Source organism: Pongo pygmaeus, chromosome 8 (genome assembly GCF_028885625.2).
Source record: "Pongo pygmaeus isolate AG05252 chromosome 8, NHGRI_mPonPyg2-v2.0_pri, whole genome shotgun sequence".
Classification (NCBI taxonomy): domain Eukaryota; kingdom Metazoa; phylum Chordata; class Mammalia; order Primates; family Hominidae; genus Pongo; species Pongo pygmaeus.
The window spans coordinates 126964226-126991612 of NC_072381.2; the positions used below are offsets into that span (position 1 = coordinate 126964226).

The 27387-nt window shown below is 44.4% G+C and overlaps 1 protein-coding gene across 16 annotated transcripts in view; it reads right to left on the reverse strand.

Annotated features, from left to right (window-relative positions):
• The window catches only part of FGFR2 (fibroblast growth factor receptor 2), a 118627-nt gene that overhangs the window by 62779 nt on the left and 28461 nt on the right, over window positions 1–27387 (reverse strand). For 7 of the 16 annotated variants that reach the window (XM_054435954.2, XM_063670332.1, XM_063670335.1 and 4 more), the window contains exons 3-5: window positions 23099–23365; window positions 22155–22232; window positions 9014–9183 (exon numbers count right to left, since the gene is read on the reverse strand). In XM_054435954.2, the coding sequence (XP_054291929.1) occupies window positions 9014–9183; window positions 22155–22232; window positions 23099–23365 (515 nt within the window). The remainder of the gene's footprint in view (window positions 1–9013; window positions 9184–22154; window positions 22233–23098; window positions 23366–27387) is intronic. The other 9 variants (XM_054435958.2, XM_063670338.1, XM_063670341.1 and 6 more) reach the window with 2 other exon arrangements.

Sequence of the window (27387 nt, forward strand, 5' to 3'; positions counted from 1 at the left end):
GTCAAGGAGAGAGACATTAAGAATGCATAGTTCATCCTGTATGAACTAAGGGATAGTTCATTCAAACAGCAGAGTCTATAGTCATAAAAAGAATGAAGTATTTTGTCCAGACCTGGTAAGCTATCATTAAACAGTTATTGATAAATGAAAAAGTTAATTCATGATTCCAATTTATTTTTAAAAAAAGAAAAAAGCAGACACATTTACCACCCTAAAGATGCATATAAAACTGAAAGTATAAGCCTGACTATAAACATAGCTAAAATTAGAAAGAAAATATACCAAATTGTTAGCAATGTACTTTATATAATTAGCAGCAGGATTATGGGTATTGCTTACTTTTTTCTTATTTCTACCTTTCAAACAAACAGAAATCTCAACACACACAACAAAAAAGTATAATCAAACAGCTCCTTAGACAATCATTCAATAGTAGCTACCGCCTGCAGAACCAATGGATCTGGCAAAACAAACACAAAGCCAGAGAGAAGAAATTCTGCACCAACCAACACAACCACGACTCTTTTTCTTTCCTGCTCATGGCCAAATCCTTGTGGAATTCATCATTATTTTTCATCTGCCAAGTAACAGAATACGAGAGCACGGGCTTCAAAACCATGTTCACTAAAGACTTTTTTAAAATAACATTTCAATATTGAAACAAAGCAGACTGAAGCAAAATGGCCTAAACTCCCAAGTATAATACAAGAAGCGGATTCCATGAACATTCCACACCCTATCCACACAAAGACACCAGGTGGCCCAGACAGGTTTTTCGGAATTCTTCTGTTACCTTCATTCCCCCAAAATGCCTATTAAATCCCAGGCTACCCTCAGGTGACAACTGGGAATGTAGATTTAGTTTGTTGACACCAAAACACCGCAGTGAAAGGTGAAGGGTGAAAGGTTAAAGACCCAGGCTGTCACCTGGATATTTACCTTCCACATTGCAAAAAAATCCAGACATTTCCAAATACTCAGGTGTTCGATAACAAGCAGAATAAACATCCAGAAGGTGATAGAAAGTTTTACTCTGTGCCAGGTAGAACGCTGTGTCCATGTGATATCAGAAAGATAGTCCCAAGCCTTTCTCCCACCAGTATCAGCACCCAATTTACCCAGGAAGACAGCAATCTCTTGTAATCCTGGCCTTCACACAGGCACCCACCCCATGAACAGATCAGTTCATTCAACAGGTGAGTTGCCATTAAAATGCAAAAAATCTGCCAGGTGCGGTGGCTCACGCCTACAATCCCAGCACTTTGGGAGGCCGAGGCGGGCAGATCATTTGAGGACAGGAATTCGAGGCCAGCCTGGCCAACATGGTGAAACTCTGTCTCTACTAAAAATATAAAAATTAGTCAGGCATGGTAGCAGGTGCCTGTAATCCCAGCTACTCAGGAGGCTGAGGCAAGAGAATCGCTTGAACCTGGGAGACAGAGGCTGCAGTGAGCTGAGATCATGCCACTGTACTCCAGCCTGGGTGACAGAGTGAGACTGTCTCAAAACAAAACAAAAAATGCGTAAAATCTAATTTTCCCATCCCAGTCCCCCACTTTCAGCAGGTGCCTGGGGGACTTGCATCCTTTCTGAAAGCATTTGTGCCAACTAACCTTGTATGTCAAGGACAGAGGTACCTGCTGTTGCTCACCACCACGCAGATGTGGAGGCAAACACCTGTTAATGCTTAAACTCCAACATTGATACAAGAAGTTTGCTTTTCAGGAGGTGTCCAGAGAACAGGGCCGGGCGATCTGATCCTCGGGATCAGTGGCAGAAACTCTTCCCTCTGCTTGGTAAACAACCATTGGATCTCTCCAGAGGAGGTGGGAAGTGAATTACAACATGCCATGTTTTCTTAGAGGCCCGTTGCTTGTAGGTGCTCACAAAGGTGGCTGCAGCAGGACATCCACCACCTGTTGAACTTAGCTGTTTAAAAATGTTACGATCTTCCCCATTTTTGCTTTTGCAAAATAGACAAATGCCATATGGTCCTGCAATTCCACTCCTAGGTATATACCAGAGAAACTTACAGCAAGGACTGGGACAGATACTTGTACACCAATTGCTACATTATTCACAATAGCCAAAAGGTAGAAGCAACCCAAGTGATCATCATCAGTTGAATGGATAAACAAAATGTGGGGCCAGGCACAGTGGCTCATGCCTGTAATCCCAGCACTTTGGGAGGCCAAGGCGTGTGGATCACAAGGGCAGGAGATCGAGACCGCCTGACCAACATGGTGAAACCCTGTCTCTATTAAAAATACAAAAATTAGCCGGGCATGATGGTGAGTGCCTGTAATCCCATACTCTGGAGGCTGAGGCAGGAGAATCGCTTGAACCTGGGAGGTGGAGGTTGCAGTGAGCCAAGGTTGCACCACTGCACTCCAGCCTGGGCGACAGAGTGAAATTCTGTCTCAAAAAAAAAAAAGTGGTATATCCATACAATGGAATATAATTCAGCCATAAAAAGGAATGAAGTTTTGATTCATGCTACAATATGGATGGACCTTTGTTAAGTGAAATAAGCCAGACACAAAAGGAAAAATATCCTGATTTCACTTATATAAGGTACACAGAATAGGCAAATTCATAAAGACAAAAAGTAGGTTAGAGGTTACCAGGTGCAGTGGGGGAGGGGAAACGAGTACTTACTGCTTAATGGGTACAAAGTTTCTGTTTGGAGAGATGAAAAAGTTTTGAAAATAGTGGTGATGGTCGTACAACACCGTGAATGTAATTAATGCCTACTAAACTTGATAATGACTTAAATGGTAGATTTTATGTTATGCATATATTACCACAATAAATGTAAAAACCTCATAACCAGCTGGGCACAGTGTCTCAAGCCTGTAATTCCAATACTTTGGGAGGTTGAGGCGGGAGGATCACTTGAGCATACGTGTTCAAAGCCAGCCTGGGCAAACAAGTGAGACCCCGTCTCTGCAAAAAATTTAAAAATTAGCCAAATGTGGTGCCATGCACCTGTGGTCCTAGCTACCCAGGAGGCTGAGGCAGGAGGATCACTGGAACACAGGAGGTCAAGACTGCACTGAACCATGTTCGTACCACTGCACTCCAGCCTGGGCAATACAGAGGGACTCTGTCTCAAAAACTAACAAATAAATAACCCACAGAGGTCTTGGAAGTTGAAAGAACAGCATCATATCCCCAACTTTGCTCTGAACAGTACACCTTGGGCTAGATCTTTGCATGCTTTTGGGGAGCCATTACTTTCATCATGTTTCTCATTCAACAGCAACAGTGTTTTGGTTTTTACAAAACATGGAACTACATTTGAAGAAAGCAGTTTAGCAAGAGCATAAATTCTGGTGCAAAATCACGTAGGTCCAAATGGCAGCTGTGCCACCTATGAGGTAGGTGTAGGGCAAGCCCTCAAATGTAAAAGGGCAAAATAACAGTGTCTGCCTCTTTGGGCTGTGGAAGGACTGAGCAACTAGCTCCATGGGAGGCACCTGGGAAGTCACGATGCAGGGGGGAGCAGTCCATAAATGTTGGCTAATACAAACATATGCCTGTGTCCTCATCAAAGACTGCTTGATGTGCGATTAAAGCTGAAATGTCTTCACTGAAAAAACTCTCTATAAAGTATAAACATGCTGATAAGTACATTAGTCATCATTTCTCCCCCTAAACATACTTGTGGATTAAGCATAACATTTGCATCAAAAAGTCTTTAAAATGACATCTAAGTAACTAACCTAGAAAATGTAAATCTAATTAACCTATGCTTCAAAACAACCAGTTTAGTAGTGATTATAACAAAAGTTTTAAAAATCATCTTTTCTTAGATCTGAAATATACTTGGTTCATGCTCAATAATGCTTTACTCTCTGCTGAGGGGCTCCAGGGGAACCTGAAGCCCTGTAATACCCAACGCTGAGGGCTTCTGTGCCAATTTCACAGTCACATTGAATGAGCCCTCTGTCCTGCGATCTCTCTCGGTCTATGTTCTTAGGCACTTCGAAGTGGCATAAAAGATGGTTTTTAAGAATCCCCTATGCCTAAATCATTACCTACGAAGGAGGTGAGAACTGAGGTGGTCTATTAATTATCTCAGCCAGCTTCTTGCTTTTCTGCATTAAATTGCAATAACTGTCCTGAGCCCTGTGAAATATCTAGCCATGAAGGTAACCTCTTTATTACAAAAAAAAAAAAAAAAAAATCTGTGCTGTTGTTTAAGAAGAGAAATGGCTAATGCTACACGATGGTGATGCTATTAAATTACAGTTCTCAGAGCCTGAAGGGATCAGGATTATTTAGCCAATCTTCTCATTTTAAGGCAGGGGATTCTGGGGCACAGAGAGCTGAAAAAACTTGCCCACGGTCAAGACTGATGTAAAAGCTCAGGAATAAGTATGATTAGGGAGACAGAGTTATGATTTAGGTCCTTTACTATTATATCAATTACATATTAATAACATCCAGCAAGACTTTGCTCATGTACTTTAGGTGCCCGATCCATAAACAGGTAGAAAGAATGAGATGGACAGGCCACCAAAGCACAATCATAGTTTATGGAATGAACAGAATTATAAAGGAAAAACAAAAATTGCAGAAATAACACATATTTGTTTGAAGAAGCTTTTCAGGTATTTGCTTTCTAGAAAAATGTATCTTGGAAAACTTGACATTTTGCTTCTTCATTAAACAAACTGGCAAATGGGCCGGGTGCGGTAGCTCACGCCTGTAATCCCAGCACTCTGTGAGGCCAAGGAGGGTGGACTACTTGAGGTCAGGAGTTCGAGACCAGCATGACCAACATGGTGAAACCCCATCTCCACTAAAAATACAAAGTTAGCTGGCCATGGTGGTGGGCGCCTGTAATCCCAGCTACTTGGGAGGCTGAGGCAGGAAAATCGCTTGAACCCGGGAGGTGGAGGTTGCAGTGTGCTGAGATCATGCTATTGCACTCCAGCCTGGGCAACAAGAGCAAAACTCAGTCTCAAAAAATAGAAATAAAATAAAGCAAAGTGGCAAATGGACAGGAGTCAGGAATGGATCAGTTAGATGTCAGGCCCTCTGAGTTTCAATTAGGTCTCTTTGCTTTTGGGGAAGTGCCGAGGAATGAAAATAACAATATAGTTCCCTGAAGTCAAATGTACAAAGGTACCTTTTAGGTACCTTTTTTTTCTTCTTTTTTTTTTTTTTTTTGACAGAGTCCTGCTCTATCATCCAGGGTGGACTGCAGAGGCACAATCACGGCTCACTGCAGCCCCAAACTCCTGGGCCCAAGCGATCCTCCCACCTCAGCTGCTTGAGTAGCTGGGACTACAGGTAAGCGCAACCACATCCAGCTAATGGTTTAAATTTTTTGCAGAAATGGGGGTCTCACTATGTTGCCTAAGTTGGTCTTATGCTCCTGACCTCAAGTGATCCTCTTGCCTCAGCCTCCCAAAGCACTGGGATTACAGTGCCACTGCACCCAATCCAGAGGCACATTTCTTTAAGTTTATATAGGTAACGAAGAAAATATCAGAGGGAAAATCCAACACCAGGGACCATTCTCCCCGAAGTCTGCCCTGGTCAGGCCCCAACAAGGACTCTCTGAGGCAAACGCAGGCCACAGCCAGCCAGGGAGCTCCCCATGGGGCAGGCCCACAGGTGGGAATGAGCCTCTTTGAGCTCCAGTGACTCCGGGTCCTGGGGTTGACTTAACACATCATTAGCAAAGATGATGCCTTAGGTAACTAAAGGAACCTTCCCAGGAGATGAGAAATGTGTCTTTCCTTTTCAAGTCCCAGAAGCCCTTGGGACTCAATGGAATTTCTAAGAGTTTCAGGCATCTCCAAAATGAATGTTCAATGCCAGTGCTGTTGTGAAAAGCCCTTGATAAACCTAGGCTGACCACCTCTGCAACTAGCAGGCCAACCTCCCAGGTCGCCCCACCCACAGCCATAGCCTTTCTCCAGCAGAGAACCAGAAGGGCGAGGACCACGCCAGCACACTGCATCCAAAGGTGCGGTCCTCTTCCGCTTTTGGCTTTTTTTCTTTTTTTTTGGTAAAGCAAAATATATTTTAGGTTTTTGTCCCACACACTGAAATTCCATTTCCTTTTCCCTCCAGAAATGGCTCAGCGTGACACAACAAAATCACTTTGGTCATCTGCACTCCACAGGGGCAGGCCAAAGGCTTTCTGCTGAGAGTCCTCATTTTGCTTTTAGAACATAGGTGCTCTTCGTCTAGCGGAATGTTGGCATCAATAATTAACACTGAACTGCACCTGTTAAAAATCAGGCAGCATTTTCTCATTAGGCCCTCTTAGTCTCTTAGCATATTTGTAATCACTAATTCAGATTTGCAAAAAGCTCCTTCCCCATAATAATGATGTCGGTTCCATTTATTTTGAGCCCAGGGGTCTCTGGAACCTCATCAGCTCCTCTTTGTACTTATTTACAAGGCTGTCTTAATTGATGAAATTAGTTAACCACCAGGATTTTGACTACCATTCTCACACTCAGATTGTATTTAAATAAATCATTGGAACTGCATCAATTACATGAGTTTCAGAAAGCATTTGGTGGTTAAAAACAATCCCAGGGGCCGTGATTTCAGTGGCTTAACTCTTCCTTTCTAACCAGCATCCCCCCATGAAATCCTTAACTTTTTTTTTTTTCAAAAAGATTTCTTTTAAAAGGGCCAACCTTTCAATCTCATCGTATCTGGTCTAAGGACTGAACTAAGAACAGAAGGACAAATCACCCCCCTGCCTCCTGCTTCCACCACCAAGTAGGAGTTGTGGAAAACAACCAAAGTATTTCTACTTCCAAGCTTCAACAGTACCCACCTGCTAGCAGATCTGCCTCATAACTGTTTCACATGTTCACTGCCCACCATGTGTTCTTAGAAACTTACTCATAGGCTATCTCCATTTTCCTCTGAATTTTGGCCTCTAGATGTTAATTTCTAAGTGTTAAAAGAAAAAGGCAAAAACTTTTGCAGAAGAAAATAATCCTTTAAAGATGAATAACTGTCTACGGAATTTCAGAAAAGGGCTGCAGGGCATTTTTAGGTGGAAAGGAGGCTCATTTACCTACAGCAATGATGGAGCTAAAGTGATGCTGGTGTGTTAAACACACGTGAGACACAGTCCTGGACACCCCACTGCTGCTACTGAGGAATCCTCCCCACCTGGCCCTAAAGGACCTGAGGTCTGAGCTAAAGAGCATCTTCTATTCCTCCCACAGGGCAGTTTTCCCAGATGGGTTCCGGAGATCCCCTTGTCTCCTGGCATTCAGGTCCTTGGGCAACCTCCTCCCTAGTGTCTTGCTTAATAATAGAAAAAAGCAAAAGTAGTGGCTGTCCCTTCCAACACTAGGTTACAAAAGGCTGTGACTTCTGTGATCCTGCTCTCTCTCTCTCTCTGGCTCCTCCTTTGCTCAACCTGATGACAGCAGCTGCCCTATGAAGAGGCCCGTGTGGCATGGAACAGTGGGCAGCCCCCAGCCAACAGTCTGTGAGGAACTGAGGCCCTCTGCAAGGAAGTGAATCCTAACAGCAACCACATGAGCAGTTCCTTCCTCCAATTAACCCTTCCAATGAGACCTCAGCCTCAACCCTTCCTTGCTTACAGTCCTGTGAGACAGCTGGAGATGGAAGACCCAGCTAAGCCACACCTTCATTCCTGATCCAGGAAACAGTGAGGTAATAAATGTTGCTTAAAGCTACCATACCTTGGGGCAATTTATTATGCAGCAACAGGTAACTAATATGCCCACTTATGTTCCAAATGCATCAGAGAATTTCATCATAAGGTTTCCTTCAGTGCTTTTCATATGCTCAATTATTACAGTTCTCCCCTTTCATACTAAATAATTTGGAAATTCCATCTCTCTTTCTGAGACATCTTTCCTTCCAACTCAGACCTGAATCCTTTCCTGACCTCCTTTTTTCCTTATTCTTCCAAACAGCCAATCCAATATCACCTTTCCATGTACATCCATGGGATGCAACATGCTCCTGCAACTTCAACCAAACCTGTGTCCCTCCCATTGCCAGAGTTCTCCTCTGCCTCCCCTGCTGGACTGGACTAGGAGCCCCTCCGAGCTGGGGCCATGCCTCACCCTCTCATCTCCCCAGAGCCCAGGAGGGTGCCTGGCACACAGGGTGCTCAATCAATGTCTGCTAAGTGGATGAACAAAGGCTAGAGGAGCATGTGCAGGCATCTGCAGGGATACAGCTGCCAATTTCAAACTCCCTAGGGAGTGATGAGACTAAATTCCATGGCACTGTGTGACGTGCTCTCCAGCATCCTTCAAGGAGGACAGCAGATTGCCACTGTCATCTCTACGCACTCTCCCTTAATGCATCATATTTCATACTCCAGTCTCTAATCCAAGTCCCCTCACTATTCATGCAATCCTGCTCTGACAGGGAAACCATACTGACGCTTCTCAAATTCCACACCCGTTTTAGTTTTATACACTATAAAGCATATAGAAAACAGACTCTCAACTTTCGACCCTTCTGTTATTAAACTCTCCTCATATGAAGAACAACACAAACGGGAATTGTACTTTAAAATTACATGCAAGTCCGGGATAATATTTTTTTTTAATATCAAACCCTGACATGGGCAATTGTGACAATTATTGATTCTTGTTAAAGTATTCCTTCTAATTCCTGCTAACTTTTGAGCACTTTAAAAAATAAACAAAAATGTAGGGCTGGGCATGGTGGCTCACGCCTGTAATCCCAGCACTTTGGGAGGCCGAGGCAGGTGGCTCACGAGGTCAGGAGATCAAGACCATCCTGGATAACATGGTGAAACCCCGTCTCTGCTAAAGATACAAAAAATTAGCGAGGCATGGTGACACACGCCTGTAGTCCCAGCTACTCGGGAGGCTGAGGCGGGAGAATCGCTTGAACCTGGGAGGCGGAGGTTGCAGTGAACCGAGATCGCACCACTGCACTCCAGCCTGGGCGACACAGTGAGACTCCATCTCAAAAAAAATGTAAGAAATGTGATGTTCTGAAAGCTTAATTCTACCTTGTAGCCTCCAATGCGATGCTCCTGCTTAAACTCCTTCCCGTTTTTCAGCCACCGCATGGTCGGTGTTGGGTTCCCCCCGGCTGGGCAGCGAAACTTGACAGTGTTGGCTGCAGGCACAGCATGGAGCCGCTTTTCCATCTTTTCTGTGTTGGTCCAGTATGGTGCTCCTGTTTTGGAAAACAATATTAGAATGTATACCGATGGCCACCTTCCCCTCCGTGAGTAAACTCCAAACAGGTAAGATCATTTTGCTTTACATGTAAATGATAGGCTATTTTTTAAATCTTTGGGTAATATTTACATTTGGAAAATATTTTCAGAAGTCTAATCCAGCTGGCTGAGCAGAAGGTCCCAGAGAGGGACGGTTCATGTCTACTAACAGGAAAAAAAAAAAAAAAAAAAAGTGTTTGAGGCCCCTTCTCTCTCTTGTTCTTGATGCCAGAAAATAATTTCATGCCAAAACATGTTTTAAAATGCTATTTTATATACATATGAACAACATATACAACCGCAACAGCTCAGTCCTCCAAAAATATATCCTTTTGGATTGCCACACCTATTAAATGATCGCATATACACACTAGTAAAAACAAGTTGTTCTCAAAAGCCTTATCAACTTATCCACTGGAGCCTTACTTTAAAGGCAATCAATAGTATAAATTATCACTCTAATATAATAAAATAACCCAGACAGGCATTCGTACATTTCTCAGAATTTATACACAAACAACAAAAAAAACTGTATCACTAAATACATACTAACTTTTTTAATTAAAAAAAAATTTCTTTCCAATGGTGGTTATGAATGCCATAACCCTACCACCCCACCTAATGATAACTTAAGAGGAGGCTACCAATTAAATGATATGTTAAAGTTATGCCTTCCAAATGTCCCCGAAAGTCATAAATACAAGTGATTTTTTAAAGAAAAAAGTTTTAAATCACAAAGTAAAGTATATTTTTTCTAAATAAAAGCCACAACATCAAGCCAGAATACTACTGTAAATTCTTCATGTCTGCTACTAATGGCTAATGACTACTACCGACTGAAAGTTTCTACTTTGCCAAGCACTGCTCAAAGAGTTTTTACATGTCAACACATTAATCTTCACAACAATTCAAGAAGAAAGGCACTATCATAATCTTGGCTTCCAAGTGGGGAAACTGAGGCACAGAACAGTTAAGTAACCTGCCAAAAGCCACGAAGCTTGGAAGAGGTGCAGCCAGGATTTGAACCACATCAGTCTGATGCCAGAGCCCACTATCTTCAACCCTACTCTCCACTGCTAGGAAGATGCAGCTTCTCCATGAGGTTGGAATCTGTACCTTCCACCAATCTGATGTTTAAGGCTGAAGTCCGGGAAAGCCAGCCTGGGTCAAAGCACACGTCCTCCTTTTTTCCTGTCCAGAACCTCTACTGTACAGCAATTTAACTTTTCACATATATGTTTCTGTCTTAGCAAACTGGTAACCAAAATCCCTGTATTCCTCTGAAACAGCCACCAACAGGGACTTGAATTAGAAGGCTAATTCGTAACTGTGCTTATTTCTGATGAAGGCTAGACTGAACAACAGCACACACAGTTCACAAACCCAAGGCAAAATGGCCCTAGGCAGGGGCTTTGTCTCTGATGCATATTTAGAAGTCTCCTCTATTCTACGGGTGCAGAGCACGTCCCTGGGGGATAAGGATCCCCTTCACTTAGCAGCCAGACTCTCAGGGTACAATTAGGAATTGAAATCACTGCATCCAAACACCTACCCCAATTAGCCTTCACGCTTGCTCTTGAAACCTGTTGTCAAAGGCAGGGCTGAGATTTCTTTACAAGGGCGTGCTGTATCTTTATCCTTGTGCTTATCTTGGTGTCAAAGTGATGGGATTTAGGTGCATCCACATGATGCTGAAACAGTGGGAAGAGGGGCAAAACTATAGAAGCCAGGAGGAAAGAAGAGGAAGGAGGACAAAGAAGGAACAGGGGCTGAATTCTTTCCTTTGAATCCAGTTGCGTTTGCAACCTGGGTAGACATTTGGCTTTGGGTGTTGAATGCCCATAAACGCACCTATTCTTTTGCAGGTTCACCAGGGAGTACCTGATTCCTATTCATCACAAGACTCTCAGGGCCTGGCATATACTGAAACAATTTCAATAATCTTTCATTTTAAAAGCTTCTACTTAGAGAAATCCATCCACAGCCACAGCCACTAAAAAGAAACCATTGAGAGCACAAAACAAATAATGAGCTTTGTCACTACACAAAGACGTTTACAAATCTGACCTAAATGAAAAGCATACCTCATGCTGTCAGGTGTCTGCACTCATGTCATTTGTTTAAGTAAACACAATAGCCTATTCATATGAATTAGCTAAATATTAATGCAGTAACTCTTTCAGATAACATCAATAACTGCTGAGCTGATCCTGTGGAATGTCTTTTCTTTTCTACATAAAAGAAATCAACAGATATGTGCTTACATACCATTAGGCATGATTTTTATGTTCCCTAAAAAAAAGTGGGATTTAGCTGAAGGAACCAGGAATGTTGTTCTTTTCTGCCCTCACTAGGCCAAGCCACGGGTGACTGTAACAGCACAGGGACCGGCCCAGACCACGCGCACCTATGCAGGCCTGACCTGCGGCAACAGCCCATGGGCAATCCGCACCTTTGTCTTGGTGCCTCAGGAGTGATTTAAGGACTAAGGTGAAATAATTTTGCTGGAATTCCTGGCAGGTAGCCACTTCCCTGGGGTGATATTTCAATCATCAAAGCTACACCTATAAAATCTGCTTCTGCAAAACAGAGACACAGCCATACAGCAGGGTACGGGCACAGTGCTGCTCACCCAGGTCTCAGAGATCCAAGGTTGAGGGCCATCATAAAAAATCCAGGCACAACCCTCCACCCAGGCTCCCATGTGTGACCAGCCCCACCCCGGTGACTGCTAACATCACACCAGCACACAGCCTCTCTTTAAATGTCAAGCTCACAAATATGTTTAATGAACTCGATACGGGAGGGGAGGAACTTTTTTTTTTTCCTTTTTTTGAGACAGCATCTCGCTCCGTTGCCCAGGCTGGAGTGCAGTGGCGAGATCTTGGCTCACTGCAAGCTCCGCCTCCCGGGTTCACGCCATTCTCCTGCCTCAGCCTCCCGAGTAGCTGGGACTACAGGCGCCCGCCACCATGCCCAGCTAATTTTTTTTTTTTTTTTTTTTTTTTTTTTTGTATTTTTAGTAGAGACAGGGTTTCACCATGTTAGCCAGGATGGTCTTGATCTCTTGACCTCATGATCCACCCGCCTCAGCCTCCAAAGTGCTGGGATTACAGACGTGAGCTACCGCGCCCGGCCGGAACTCTTTTATAATTTTACAATAGCTCTTCCTAAAATACACTAGCTTTATGTGAACCTTGAAGAATCTGTAAGATCTAGAAAAATAATAATACTATAAGATAGCCCTACTGTGTTTCCTTCATCAGCAGCCTTCTGTTCTCTGTATGTTTTTACAGTTGGAAAGGCCACACATGGAAACGCCAGGGCCTCCCAAGAACTGCAAAGAAGCTGGAGACAAACACCATCCAGGCACTTAGAACAGGTTCCTCTACCTAAGGAAGCCCCTTTTATATCAAGGCTCATGAACAGCTTTAACAACTCTTATTTGGAGAAGGAACTCATGTACCAAATTAAATAGCTACCGAAGCAGAGATCAGCCTTGACCATAGTAGATGCTCAACAGGGATGTTTACTCAACAATCTTATCTAAAATGAACCTGCAGGCCAGGCACGGTGGCTCACGCCTGTAATCCCAGCACTTTAGGAGGCTGAGGCGGGCGGATCACCTGAGATCAGGAGTTCGAGACCAGCCTGACCAACATGGTGAAACCCTGTCTCTACTAAAAATACAAAAATTAGCTGGACATGGTAATGCCTGGCTGTAGTCCCAGCTACTAGGGAGGGTGAGGCAGGAGAATTGCTTGAACCCAGGAGGCAGAGGTTGCAGTGAGCCGAGATCATGCCACTGCACTCCAGCCTGGGCGACAAGAGCAAAACTCTGTCTCAATCAATCAATCAATCAAATGAATCTGCAAGCCAAGGACACATGATTTTCCCTGAACCTTATATACCTTACAGGTGTATGAAGAGTGGGCTTAAAGTCAACTAATAGAGACGTGTGGTATAAACTTCCAATGGCATTCAAAATGAATGACACTAATCCACCTGTAAAGGAAACAAATTAACCTCGATGAGAGGTATGGTTCCTTTGGCTCTGACATTCTTAGAGCTTCTGATGTAATAGGTACCACGAGAATGATGTTCTCCTAATCATTAAATACTAAGAATGAGCTGATTAAAGAACAGTCAGACCTAGCCACAATCAATCAATCCCATCCCATCAATCAAATCCCATCACCAGCGTATAGCATACCTACCCATTATCATTTTCTACACTGTAACAGTTATTGCATATTAGTAATAATATTAAGTAGAATTTTACTTTAAGACAACAGAAGTCTTTTAAGATGCAATGAGTTAAAGAGAGATTTATAAACCCACAGAAACTTCCTTCAAAGGACTCCAACACAGCCTTTATTATTCCCACCCCAGAGCCAAGTTATTCTTTCTCAGGTCCCCATCTTTATGATAGATGTGTGCTTCCAACATCAGTGTCTCTGTACTGAAAAATACCCCTTCTGATGCTGACCAACAAGAATAGGGCACCTGGAGGGTACAGCTGGAGTTGTCTTTAGCCTATGGGGTAGGCACTCAAGCGTTTATTGGATGGATGGATGGATGGATGGATGGATGGATGGATGGATGGATGGATGACTATTAAAAGCTTTAGCTATAAAATGAAGTAGTTGCACTGATTAAGATCCCTGCCAGTTCGAACACAGTTTCCAGGTATCTATGTGCTAGGCAGGTATTGATTCGTCAACACATGGTAGGATTATATGATTTCTTTTGACCCTGCAATTTAAACTTAGTGAGAAACCATAGGCTGCTGGGCCTGCCCCCACCAAAACCCTTGCACATCCCAATGCTGATATCTAAGGTTTATAATCTACTCTCTCCTCTCTCTCTCTCTCTGGAACCAAAAAAGAGAGAACACGGCCCAACGATTTAAAGGAGAAACATGGAATCATATTACCAGGCTGTACCAAAAGAGACCTTGGTGACCATCTGGCCCAATGACTGATGTGATGAATGTCATCCAGAAAGGTTAAGTGATTTGATCAAGGTCACACAGCCAGAGGACGGGCTGAGGCCAGGCCCATCTCCAGCTCCCTGAGCAGTGTTCCTTCAACCACTCCAGCCTGCCCTTTGAACTCTCCCATGGTAATTAAGTCAAAAGTTCAAGATTTATGTGAGCAGCGGCCACCGATGACTGCCAACTGTATTTTTATGGATGCAAAAAATTTTAAAAACACAGCCTGTTTCAGCTCCTAGATTAAGTCTCACAAACTCTCTAAAGCCCCACTAAAGCCTCTGTCTCGAGTCTATAATTAGGGCTTTTAAAAATATCACTAATCAGGACATTTGAATGCTTTGACTCCTGACAGGGGAAAAATGTCTCAGAGCTCCCCCCCATCCTGCAGTTCTGTTTTCGGTTTGGTACAAACTAAGAGAAAACAAATCTAACAAAATATGGAGATGTGAGTGAGAATATGATTCTGAGGGGTATATCTGTGGCTTTGAGAAATCTCATTAAAAACTTGCTAACCAGCCAGGCATTCAATCAGAAATATATGTTTTAAAAACCAAGCAAGTTAACCACAAGTGAAAGAACTGAGCCCACTAGCGGACCAGTTAGCCCATGGGAATTCCCAAGATCTGCCTTCAAAGGAAACTTCTCCAATCATTGGCTATGCTGTTTGACCAAGGAGGAGACGGAGAAAGATATTCAGTCCAACCACTGGATGGAACACCATCACCAGTCTTTGTGATAAAATACCAAAACCAGCTTTTTCTTTTTTTTAAGAGACAGGGTCTTGCTCTGTTGCCCAGGCTGCACTGCAGTGGTACAACCACAGCTCACTGCAGCCTTGACCTCCTGGGCTCAGGTGATCCTCCCACCTCAGCCTCCCAAGTAACTGGGACTACAGGCATGAGCTACCACATCTGGCTATTTTTTTATTTTTTGTAGAGATGGGGTCTTGCTATGTTGCCGAGGCTAGTCTCAAACTCCTGGGTATACACGATCCTCCTGCTTCGGCCTCCCAACTAGCTGGGATTACAGGTGCGAGCTGCTGTGCTGGCCCAAACCAACTTATTGATGATGTTTTCATTACAAAGGGAATTTCCAAAAATTTGCGAAGCCTGTGTGGGTTTTTTGTTGTTTTTGTTATTGATATTGTTCTTTTCAATTCCTAGAAACTTCAACACAACTAAGAAGCCTGCTGTTACCAACTTAGGATCTCTACCAAGTAAAAATCCCAATTAGAACAAAGGTGACTTTGAACTGTTATCGGCAGGTTAATCAATGAAATGAGTTTGGAATCTCAGGCTAACTACCTTCATTTTCCCTAAATACTTCCAAAAAAAAATAGCCTTTCTCCCTGACATGGAGTGTGGGCATCTGCAGGTCTCAACAGGAATGAAACCAAAATAGAAAATTACTTTGTCTCTCATCACTCGAGAGAAAGAACCACTTTAGCAGCAAGAGTCTTGATACAACTGTCTGTCCATCACTTCCCTCGAGTTAAGCAATGGACCTGAACTTTTCGTCAATCGTGATCTTCTCAAAAACTAAGTCTCAAGCTCTTCAGAAACATTAATCACTGAAACACAAACTAGAGACAATAAAAATCCCTCGAACAAATGGGTATATGTATCTACCTAGTTCCTGCCAGATAACCCGTTAACATACCTAGTACCTAGGGAAGGCAAGAATTAGTTAACTTATACTTTTCTACGCAAAAGGATAAATTCTCAACCCTTCAAAACCCTCAACCTGGATGCATTTCAAAAATTAGCATTTGAAATTGCAACTTTCTTTCTGGAGAAAATGTGTTGCACCGAGGGGCATATGTAACAGCATTATTTCCTGGCAGCCAGGCTTGTAATGACATCACAGGACTGTTCCACTTGGAAACATCTAGTGCTGGTACCATGTGAGGTCATCAGCTAGTCAGCTGCTAAAATATGACCAGAGAATGCCCTGCACATCTGTGATGAAGAAACCAACTTAAAAAGATCAATCAAATCAGCCCATGGCTGGGTTTTTCAATGCATATACAACATGATGTTAATAGATATAGATTTTTTTTTTTTTTTGAGACGGAGTCTTGCTCTGTCGCCCAGGCTGGGGTGCAGTGGCACGATTTCGGCTCACTGAAACCTCCGCTTCCTGGGTTCAAGCGATTCTCCTGCCTCAGCCTCCCAAGTAGCTGGGACTACAGGCGCCCACCACCAAGCCCGGCTAATTTTTATATTTTAGTAGAGATGGGGTTTCACCATATTGGCCAGGCTGGTCTCAAACTCCTGACCTTGTGATCCGCCTGCCTCGGCCTCCCAAAGTACTGGGATTACATCCATGAGCCATCGCGCCCTATCTTTAATGCTTGATTGTTATTTTTGCCATTGTATTTGGCACCCAAGCTTTTCGTACTCTGTACAGAATCTAAAAAATACTCTAGCAGGCAGCTGAGCTTGCCTTCTTATGTTAACCACCAAAATTAGATCAATAATCTAGCAAATCAGCAGAGGGAATAACCTGCAATATATTTTTCCAACTGGAAGATACAGAACTAAATTTTCAATGTCTCAATCCAACAGGAGAAAAAAAAAAAAAAACTCAAAAAAGCCCAAAAATGTCACCATCAACACAGGGTCACTGGAGCATCATTTGTCAAAGTTCCTGAAGAAGAACATTCAAACACACCCCAGTGGCATTTCCAGACAATCAGAAGGCACCAAAGAAATCAATCTCGACACATGAGTGTTTTCCAGGTGGCTGAAAATGCAAAGAATTTGGTGCTTCTGCAATTTTCCCTATTAATCGGGTCAGGCATTTGACACTTGAGGTGGCAAAAAATTGTTTTAATGGCAACGTCCCCTTTCCTGCCTTGCCAATTACCCCAGCCGTGGCATTCCTCTGTCCACACAGGCCACAGCTGCTTAATCTCAGCCGCCGCAGGCTGCACCTGTGAATCAGACCAGCCTAATCACACTAACAGATGGCAGAGGCCAAGTAGCCAGCTAAGAACCGCTATCACTTTAAATAGCATCTAATGTTTCACAGACACCAAACAGAGGCACCTCCTCACAGCAGTATCTCCCTGGTACAGCTAACACTAGCCCTTAATCACTGCAGAGCACCCATTTCAGGGGCAGAGTTGCTGTCATTCGAGAGCTAATTACAAAAGAACCCTGCTTGCAAGGTGAAGGCATGGCAAGTACACTGTTGGCTGGCATTCATCACATGGGCACTCTACCCCCGGCCCTTCTGCATGGGCGCTGGGCAGTTAGGAACACTGTTCACAATGCAAAGCATAAGGTCCGCAGCACATAATCCTTCAGAACCACTCAGCCTGCCTGTCATGTAATCCATACTTTGCTGTTGCATTCTATTGCTTCACATGGTTTCACGGTAACCTGCTATTAGGCAGGTAGCCGACAACCAGGACAACACAGTTCCCCAGGCATCCAAAAACCAAGCTGACAGAATCTGATGTCTCAATCCACAGCGAGGGCACCCACATACAGTAAAACTTGAGAGCTGTAAACACCTGTACAAGCATTCTCACTCCACCCCCATCGTGACCGTAGGATGCTCTCAGGCAACAGGCCTACGGCTGAAACACAGCCCTTCTTCTGCTTGCTGAGCCACAATTTTCCAATCAATAAAGCAAGAATAAATACTCTCTCCACCTGATCAGGTTATTGGTGGCATGGACGGAACCAGGAGCCAGCACACAGCCTGTCTAGCGCAGGCCCTCGGCATCTTTGCCTCCAGCTTCATGCCAGAGCCACTGGCCAAAAGAAGCGAGTGGGCCGGGCACCGTGGCTCACGCCTGTAATCCCAGCACTTTGGGAGGCCGAGGCAAGCGGATCATGAGGTCAGGAGATCGAGACCATCCTGGCTAACACGGTGGAACCCCATCTCTACTAAAAAATACAAAAAATTAGCCGGGCGCAGTGGCGGGCACCTGTAGTCCCAGCTACTCGGGAGGCTGAGGCAGCAGATCGGCGTGAACCCAGGAGGCGGAGCTTGCAGCGAGCCGAGATCGCGCCACTGCACTCCAGCCTGGGCAACAGAGCAAGACTCTGTCTCAAAAAAAAGAAGCGAGTGACATGCTCCACTGTATCAGTACTTTTTGTTAAATAACAATAATGATAACCTCTTTAGAAGGCTGGTACAAATCACTGAAGATACTTCCACTCACCTTATTATCCACTGTTTTACGAACAAGACCGCTAATGGTAAGCTCCCATTCAGGGCAGACCTCCACGTGCAAATTCTAAGCCAGTGGTTCTTGCATTTCAGTATGAATCAGAATCACCCCCAGAGTTTCTAAGGCAGTGGGTCTGAGGAGGAACCTGAGAATCTGCATTTCGAGGGAGTTCTCAGGTGATGCTGATGCTCCTGGTCCAGGAACTTTACTTTGAGAACCACTGCTCTAAGCTTCCTCTTGACAAAAAGTAAAAACTGCATCAACCAAAATATTTCTCTTTTGCCCCAGCTGCTAGGAGACTCAGGGACAAATCTAAATCTTCACTTAAGTAACTCATTTATCCGAGGTACCTACCAGTATCTATTTTATCTTTTTCCTTTAAAAAGCTAAAAGACAGGCCAGGTGCAGTGGCTCACACCTGTAATCCCAGCACTTTGGGAGGCCGAGGCGGGCAGATCACCTGAGGTCGGGAGTTCCAGATCAGCCTGATCAACATGGAGAAACCCCGTCTCTACTAAAAATACAAAATTAGCAGGGTGTGGTAGCATGTACCTGTAATCCCAGCTACTCGGGAGGCTGAGGCAGGAGAATTGCTTGAATCCGGGAGGCGGGGGTTGCGGTGAGCTGCAATCACAGCCTGGGCAACAAGAGCAAAACTCCCATCTCAAAAAAAAAAAAACTAAAAGACAGTCTTTTCAACAAATAGTGCCAGAACCACTGGACATCCACAGGCTAAAAAGTGAATCCACACACACACCTTACATCCTTCACAAAAATTAACTTAAAATAGATTACACACATAAATACAAAATACAAAACAATAATACTCCTAGGAGGTAACATAGGAGAAAATCTAGATGACCTTGGGTTGGATGATGACATTTTAGATATAACACCAAAGGCACCATCCATAAAAGAAAAAACCGGACTACATGAAACTTAAAAATTTCTGCTCTGCAAGAGACACTGTCAAGAGAATGAAAAGGCAAGCCACAGGTGGGGGGAGAAACTATTTGCAAAAGAGATGTAATAAAGGACTGTTATCCAAAATATACAAAGAACTCTTATAACTCGACAGTAAGAAAACAAACAACCTAATTAAAAAATGGGCCAATGGCCTTAACAGACATCTCACCAAAGAAGATACATGGATGGCAATTAATCATATGAAAAGATGCTTCACATCATCTGTCATCAGACATCAGAGAAATTTAAATTAAAGCAACAAAATACCATTACACACCTATCAGAATGGCCAAAATCCAGAACACTGAGCACATCGAATGATGTGGAGCAACAGGAACTCTCATTCATTGCTGGTGGGAATGCAAAACGGTGCAGCCACTTTGCAAGGCAGCTTGGTGGTTTCCTACAAATCTAAACATACTCTTCTCACGTAATCCAGCAATCACACTTCTTAACATTTACCCAAAGTAATTGAAAACTATGTCCCCACAAAAACCTGCACAAAGATGTCTGTAGCAGCTTTATTTGCAACTGTCAAAACTTGGAAGCAACAGAGTTTTTTTTTGTTTGTTTTTGTTTTTTGAGATGGAGTCTCACTCTGTCACCCAGGCGGGAGTGCAGTGGTGTGATCTCGACTCACTGCAACCTCCGCATCCTGGGTTCAAGTGATCCTCATGCCTCAGCCTCCCGAGTAGTTGGGATTACAGGCATGCACCACTACACCTGGCTAAGTTATGTATTTTTAGCAGAGACAGGGATTTCGCCATGTTGGCCAGGCTGGTCTCGAACTTTTGTTCTCAAGTGATCCACCTGCCTCGGCCTCACAAAGTGCTGGGATAACAGGTGTGAGCAACGGTGCCCAGCCGAGATATCTTTTAGTAGGTAAACAGGTAAATAAACTTTGATACATACAAACAATGGAATACTCAGTGCTACAAACACATGACCCATCAAGCCATGAAAAGACATGCGGGAAACTTACATGCATCTTACTAAGTCAAAGAAGCCAATCTGTAAAGGCTACAGACTGTATGATTACACACCCTAAAGTCAACCACAGACTTTGGGTGATGATGATGGCAGTGCAGGTTCATCAACCAGAACAGATGTACCATTCTGGTGGAGATGTTGATAACAGGACAGGCGATGCTGTGTTGGGGAAGATTATATGGGAAATCTTTGTTCCTTCCTCTTTATTTTGCTGTGAACCTAAAACTGCTCGAAAAAATAAAGTATTGCCAGGCACAGTGGCTCACACCTGTAATCCCAGCACTTCAGGAGGCCGAGGCGGGTGGATCACTCGAGGTCAGGAGTTCAAGACCAGCCTGGCCAACATGGTAAAACCCTGTCTCTACTAAAAATACATAAATTAGGCCAGGCATGGTGGCTCACCCCTGTAATCCCAGCACTTTGGGAGGCCAAGGCGGGTGAATCACGAGGTCAAGAGTTCGAGACCAGCCTGGCCAACATGGTGAAACCCCATCTCTACTAAAATTACAAAAATTAGCCAGGTGTAGTGGCAGGCCCCTGTAGTCCTAGTTACTCGGGACGCTGAGGCAGGAGAATTGCTTGAACCTGGGAGGTGCAGGTTGCAGTGAGCCAAGATCACACCACTGCACTCCAGCCTGGGTGACAGAGCAAGACTGCATCTCGGGAAAAAAAATATATATATACATAAATTAGCTGGGTGTAGTATATTACTTAGGCCTTGTTTAAATGTACTAAATTGCCTAAAATCCTTTTAAAAGAAATGTAGAATATACCATGTAAGCAGAGAACCCCAATACCCTATGTACAAACACTTTAGGAACATTCCAGCCACGTCATTGAAAAATGCAAGTAATGCTATATTGTATATTGTGTATCGAATAAACACTTGCAAGCACTCACTCTTCTGAGCACTATCCAACGAGGAACTCATGTAATCCTCATAACAACCCCAGAGGATAGTATTATTATTATTACTCCCATTTTATAAAGAAACTAAGGCACAGAAGTGAAATGAGCAACTCAGAAGTTGTGGAGCAAGATTCAAACACAGGTTGCCCAGCTCCAAGAGGCTACGCCATGTTCTTCCTCGCAAGTAAATGGCCTCTCCCATGTTAGCGCTCAGTGTTCGTGGCCCTCATTAAGCAAGCCACCCTTGGCTCCCTTTTCAATCGTGGTCTACAAAGTAAGGCACACATCCTTCATTTCCAGTCAGCATGAGGTGTGCGTTGTAGGAGACCGGGTTTCTCACCCTAGGGATGACTGACATCTTGGACCAGATAATTCTTAGTTATAGGGCTGTGCTCTTCATCTCTGGCCCCTCCCCAACTAAAGGCCACCAGCAACCCCTCCCTCTGTTGCGACAACCAAATATTGCCCAATGTGCCAGGAGAGCAAGAATAGGCAATCGCCCCAGTCACGCACCACTGGATTAAACCAAGCACGATCAATGATTACAAGGAAAACCAAGATGTTACATGGTTCTACTATTTTTATGTCTCTGAATAGGGAGAAGCCAAAGAGAAAAGGGAAAATCAAGGAAAGAAAAGTAGTAACTGCTTTGAAAAACGAACGACCAGTGACACGAGAAGAAAGGACAAACGATAGAGAAGGCTATGCAGCAACACTGGTTTATTCTCAGGTTTGAAAGTCAGGAAAGTAGACACAGCGGGGAAAGGCAAGGGCCGCAGGACACAGCATGGCGCAGAAGAGTCGACAAGAAGACAGGTGACAGGCAGGACTTCCCTCCATGCTCCTCTCTCGGGGACCATCGGAGCCGGGCAGTTACTTACTCTTGTTGTTACTGTTCTCACTGACAAAATCTTCCGCACCATCGGTGTCATCCTCATCATCTCCAGATGAGATGGCATCTGTATGCAAAAGAACATATTCCATGGATGTGTTTTTTGCAAAGCAAAAAGGTTCCAATTATCTACAACTGAGACCTTCTCCATAGCAAAGTCAACAACCCAGGAACCCTCGCAAAGAGCCTGGGATTGTTTTCAGTTAAGATAGTTTTAATGGCTTAAATTTTCCCTCCATGATGACAGTTGGTCTATGTTATGATTCTCAATGTTTTCTGCTTTCACGCTATTTAAACAGGCTATAAAATTGGATATAGGAGAACTGGATTTCAAGCTTCAAACAGTATTCAAGCCCCTGACAAATTTACCAATTGTGTAGCACCCAAAGCCTCTTTTTCCAACATTAACCTTTCAGTATGCGGGGTCCCCTTGAAGAAAAAAATTGATCCCTAACAAAACTTAGTCCCTGTGTGGTCCTTCTCATCGTCAACTAACATTCTGAAAGCAGAACTTTAAACTCGGCCACAAAGGGGGGCCTGTTCTGTCCCGCTCACTGCATAGAAGGAAATCAAGGAGAGAAACTCAAACTCTAATAAACGAATCAGAAATCTTGAGTATCCAAATTTCAGTCCTATATTCTAAATGCCAAAGATGTCAGTGGTACAAAAAAAAAAAAAAAAGCATGTATTTACTTAAATAAAAGCGTACTATCTTAAGAAAAATGTTACTTTGTGCACAAGAATTCTATCATTCTTAATGATTGGCCTTTCTGGTGCACCAGGTCCCAAAGAAGAATTTCAAAAACTATGAAGCTGTACACCTGGCATCCAATTACAATTAGAGATCTCACTACCTTTTCACTTGGCCAAAAAAATGTAAATCAGATCATGGCTACAGAGAAGAGAGAGCGTAGTGCTGGTGGGCCAACTCACCTGTGACATTCACCATGAAGTACCAAGTTTCACTGTCTACAGTCCTAGTGGCAGTACAAGCATAGAGGCCGGAGTCTCTAGGCGTGGCGCCCTTTATCTGCAAGTACTCCCCAATAAGCACTGTCCTATTGTTGGGCCCCAAGTGCACCCCATCCTTAGTCCAACTGATCACGGTGGCATCTTTCAACAGGCAGCGCACCTCTAGCGACTCCCCTGGCGCAGCCACGTACACTTCTGGTTGAGAGATTTGGTATTTGGTTGGTGGCTCTGCAGAAAGGTGGGAGAGAGAAGATGGAGACAGATGGGAAGGAGGGAGAGGAGAGAACGTCCAACAAAGGTCAGTGGAGGCCTGCTTATTCCTAGCAGAAGCTGTTCTTGCTTTGCAAATGGCCCCAGCAGGCATCCACCTCTCCCCGAGCCCCAGGAAGTCAGGAAGTATCTGGAAGAGCAACCAGAGGATACCCCCAGCAAATCTGTCCTGACTTAGTTTCCACATCCTATGGGGCTTTAGAAACAAACCAAACCATAGCATGGAAGGATATTCCACAAGAAAATGTTTACATTGATTGCCAAAGCGTGCTTGCACCGTAATACCTGCAAAAATCTGTTATTGTGGTATGTTTTACTTGTAACAATGCCGAGTTTTACACATTTGTACATGAAACGTGACTGTGGGTCACACACACATACACTCTTTATTATTTGTGCTAGACTTGGTCTGTTGCCCCAAGGCCAAGCTTCTTAAAAATGAAATGTCTCAAACTCAAGGAAAACTAAGGGATCCCTCTACAAGATTTTTTGCCACCCAGAGTTTTCATGAGCTCTCAGGTTCAGATCAGTACTTTGCCGGTTTAGAGACCTAATTCTGTGCTGGGTGAGCTGAGACCTGCTGTTTTCCTCAAAATGATAAAAGCCTGGAGGCCTTAACACCAAAAACACAAAGAGCAAAATGCCCAGACAGCTGCAAAGCGGTCTCCATTGCACTTACAGGGGTCCTGAAATGAAGCCACTGGGTGCTGTGTGCCCCCAACTCCACACGGCAAAGCTGAGTCCCACCCTGCTCACCAACACCCGCCACACATGTCCCAGACTTCTTCTGTAGGGACAGTCCTTCCTCCCTCTCCTCCCTGTCATCCACCCTCTAAGGCCCAAATCAAGCAGGGTCCTCCGTGATGGGGGTCACCTTGCGTCAGTCTCTCTGGGCGGAATGCACTGGCTCCCTCCCCCTCCACCATACACCTGCCCACTTTGCCAGCTCACGGGGTGCGCCATATTCTCATGAACGCATCCCATCTCCCCAAGGAGACACCAAGACCCTAGAGAAAAGGCATGGGTCTCATAGTTCTCTGTGCTTCCCACCACCGACCCCATCCTGCTTGGCATACACATGGCCATGTCAAACAAGGTCACAGTCCCCAGACATGCAGCACAGGATTGGATCCACAAGGATCCAACCCACACAACCTCTCCACTGGAGTTGAGAGGAAACCATTGGCATTTATTAATAACAACGGCTGGAGCGGCCGGCTGGGGTAGCCATGAGGGCCCAAGAAGCAGGCTTTCATCCCTCCAGTGAGAAGTGTGAACGGGAGCCAGAGTTCCAGGCCTGGAAAATGCAAAGCTTCCCAGCACTGAGACGGCACCAAATCAGGGCAGGATCAAAGGCAACTGTTTTGCCTAGACACCCCTCAGAAGGACAAATCTCCCACAGGAGATTATAATCAAGTCAATCTGTGTTTCAGTCCCACTGTGAAAGGAGCAAGGGCCACATGCATTGGGGACAAGAAATCCCCCTCACCACTACCATCAACAGCCACACAGGAGGCCCGGGGCTTCCCAAAGGGGCATCACCAAAGACATGCACGCCAAGCCCCAGATGCCAACTAGCACGTGAACACAAAGAGGGAATCACAACAAAAGGAGGAAAATAGAAGCTAAATGTAACATAGACAAACGCATCCCAAAGCAAGGAAAGCCCAGCTGACGGGCAGGTTATGTTTCTAACGTTTGTTTTCTCACTCAACAATTATTTACTGCACGCCTACTATACAACAAGCCTATTCTGGAAGCTCCACAGCACGAGGATACAAGACAAAGACCCTGCACTTGTGGAGCGTCCATTATGGTGGGGGTGACAGACAATAAATACAAAATCTACAAAAAATACAGTGTTCTTGCTTAAACGTTAGGAAGAAGGACATGGCAAGCTACAGGCACACACAGCAGTGGCAGGGGAGGGCTGGTCCCTTGGCAGGAGGTGGCAGATGATGGCCTGAGGGCCAAGCCAGCCGCAGCTTGTTTTTGTAAACAAAGTTTTATTGGAACACGGCCATGCCCATTCCTTATTGTCTGGCGCTGCTTTTGTGTGTTACAAGGGCAGAGTTCAGTCGTTGCAACAGAGACCCTGTGGCCTGCAAGCACTACAATATTTGCAGTCTTGCCTTTACAAAAAGTGTTTCAATCCCTGTTGTATAAGACAATCAGAGAGACTTCTCCAAAGAACAGGCATTTGAGCTGAGAAGTGAAGGACAAAGCAAAGTTTAAAAGATGTTGGGAACTTAGTTTGAAGGCTCTTAGAGCAGGTCTCTCAAGGCTGGTTAAGTCAAAATGCAGCTGAATTGAGTGACTAATAGAAATACTTTAAACTATGGAGACCAAACGAAAAAAGAAGAGAAATATGAGAAGGAGGAGAGGGCAGGGATTCAGTTTGGCCCCAAATCTCGGCCCATCTCCCACTCCCAACATCCTAGAGTCACAGATTCATTCAACGTGAGAGCTTAAGGGGCCCCAAACGCTATTGGTCCAACCCCTTTGACAGCTGGCTAAGGCAAGGACCAGATGTCCTTTGAGTCCCAGGTCTCCAACAACTCATTGCTGAAACAGCACCCACCATGTTAGAATGAATTTACATTGGATTAGTCTGGGTCATAAAATGATCAATGTCTATTATGACAACATCACATGATCAGCAAGTCACCAGGAATGTTATGGAATGTACTTTCCTCTTAGCCAGAATTGGTCACCAGGGCAGCCACTAAGCAGAAGCAGCAAAGCTTCCCTCCCTTACAGGGGAGGCACCTGGGACCCACACACCAATCTGCTCCATCCTGACCCTCAGATAAGGTGCAACCATGTCCCTATGTCATGCAGTGGAATGCTCTAAGACTGCATTAGAGGGAAAAAAATTAAAAAAAAAGATAAGCAAGGCATTTGCAATTGTGATGCAGAAAAAAATCTCTCCCGGCAAAGGAGGAGTTATGATGTATGATTTCCTGTTTTTAAAGGAAAGTGTTTTCACTGAGAATCCTTTCCTTCACCTAAAATCAGTAAACCCCAAAATCTTGCTGAAACTGGGGGTAGCTGAGCTGCTGGACTACCACCTGCTGTTCTAGAAGGAAGAACAGGGGACAGCGAGGACCTTTGTCTTATTCGGAGCTGGACATGGAAGATGCCTGGTGAAGGGTGCTGCCCTGGACGAGAAGAGGATGAAGTCCTGAGTTGCCATGCCTCTCCGTTCCTGCTTAACCTCTTGGCCTGGCGTTCCCCATCTGTTGCAGGGTAAGAGTACCCAAATACTGGTTTATTATTGGTAAGATTCCAATGAGCCAACGAAGACGAACCTGATCATCAACTACAACGTGTTGGGCTAATGACTGTCACTATCACTGTTATTCTTCAAGGTGGAAGATGCTTGCCATGATTTTTTAAGCACCACGATTTTCAGAGGATAATCACAGAACATTTGGGTTTCTTTTTCTTTTCTTTTGAGACGGAGTCTTGCTCTGCCGCCCAGGCTGGAATCCAGTGGCACGATCTCGACTCACCGCAACCTCTGCCTCCCAGGTTCAAGCGATTCTCCTGCCTCAGCCTCCTGAGTAGCTGGGACTACAGGCGAGCACCACCACACCCGGCTAACTTTTTTGTATTTTTATGAGAGACAGCGTTTACCATATTGGCCATGCTGGTCTTGAACTCCTGACCTCATGATCTGCCCACCTTGGCCTCCCAAAGTGCTGGGATTACAGGCGTGACCCACTGCGCCCAGCCGGAACACTTGGATTGCTATCTCCAGATACAAAGTGATTTTACAGGAGTCCCATCTCAATGGACAGTTAAGATGACTTGATGTACTAAAACTGCTTTTGATCCCAGTAAAACCAGATCAAAACTGTCATCTAGATATCCAAGCTTCAAGGATAGTAAAATATCACCCCCTAAAATACACCAATGAGATAATGATGTTTTATCCATTAAAAATCAAGCCATCCTGTCTTCAAAGTCTCAAACCA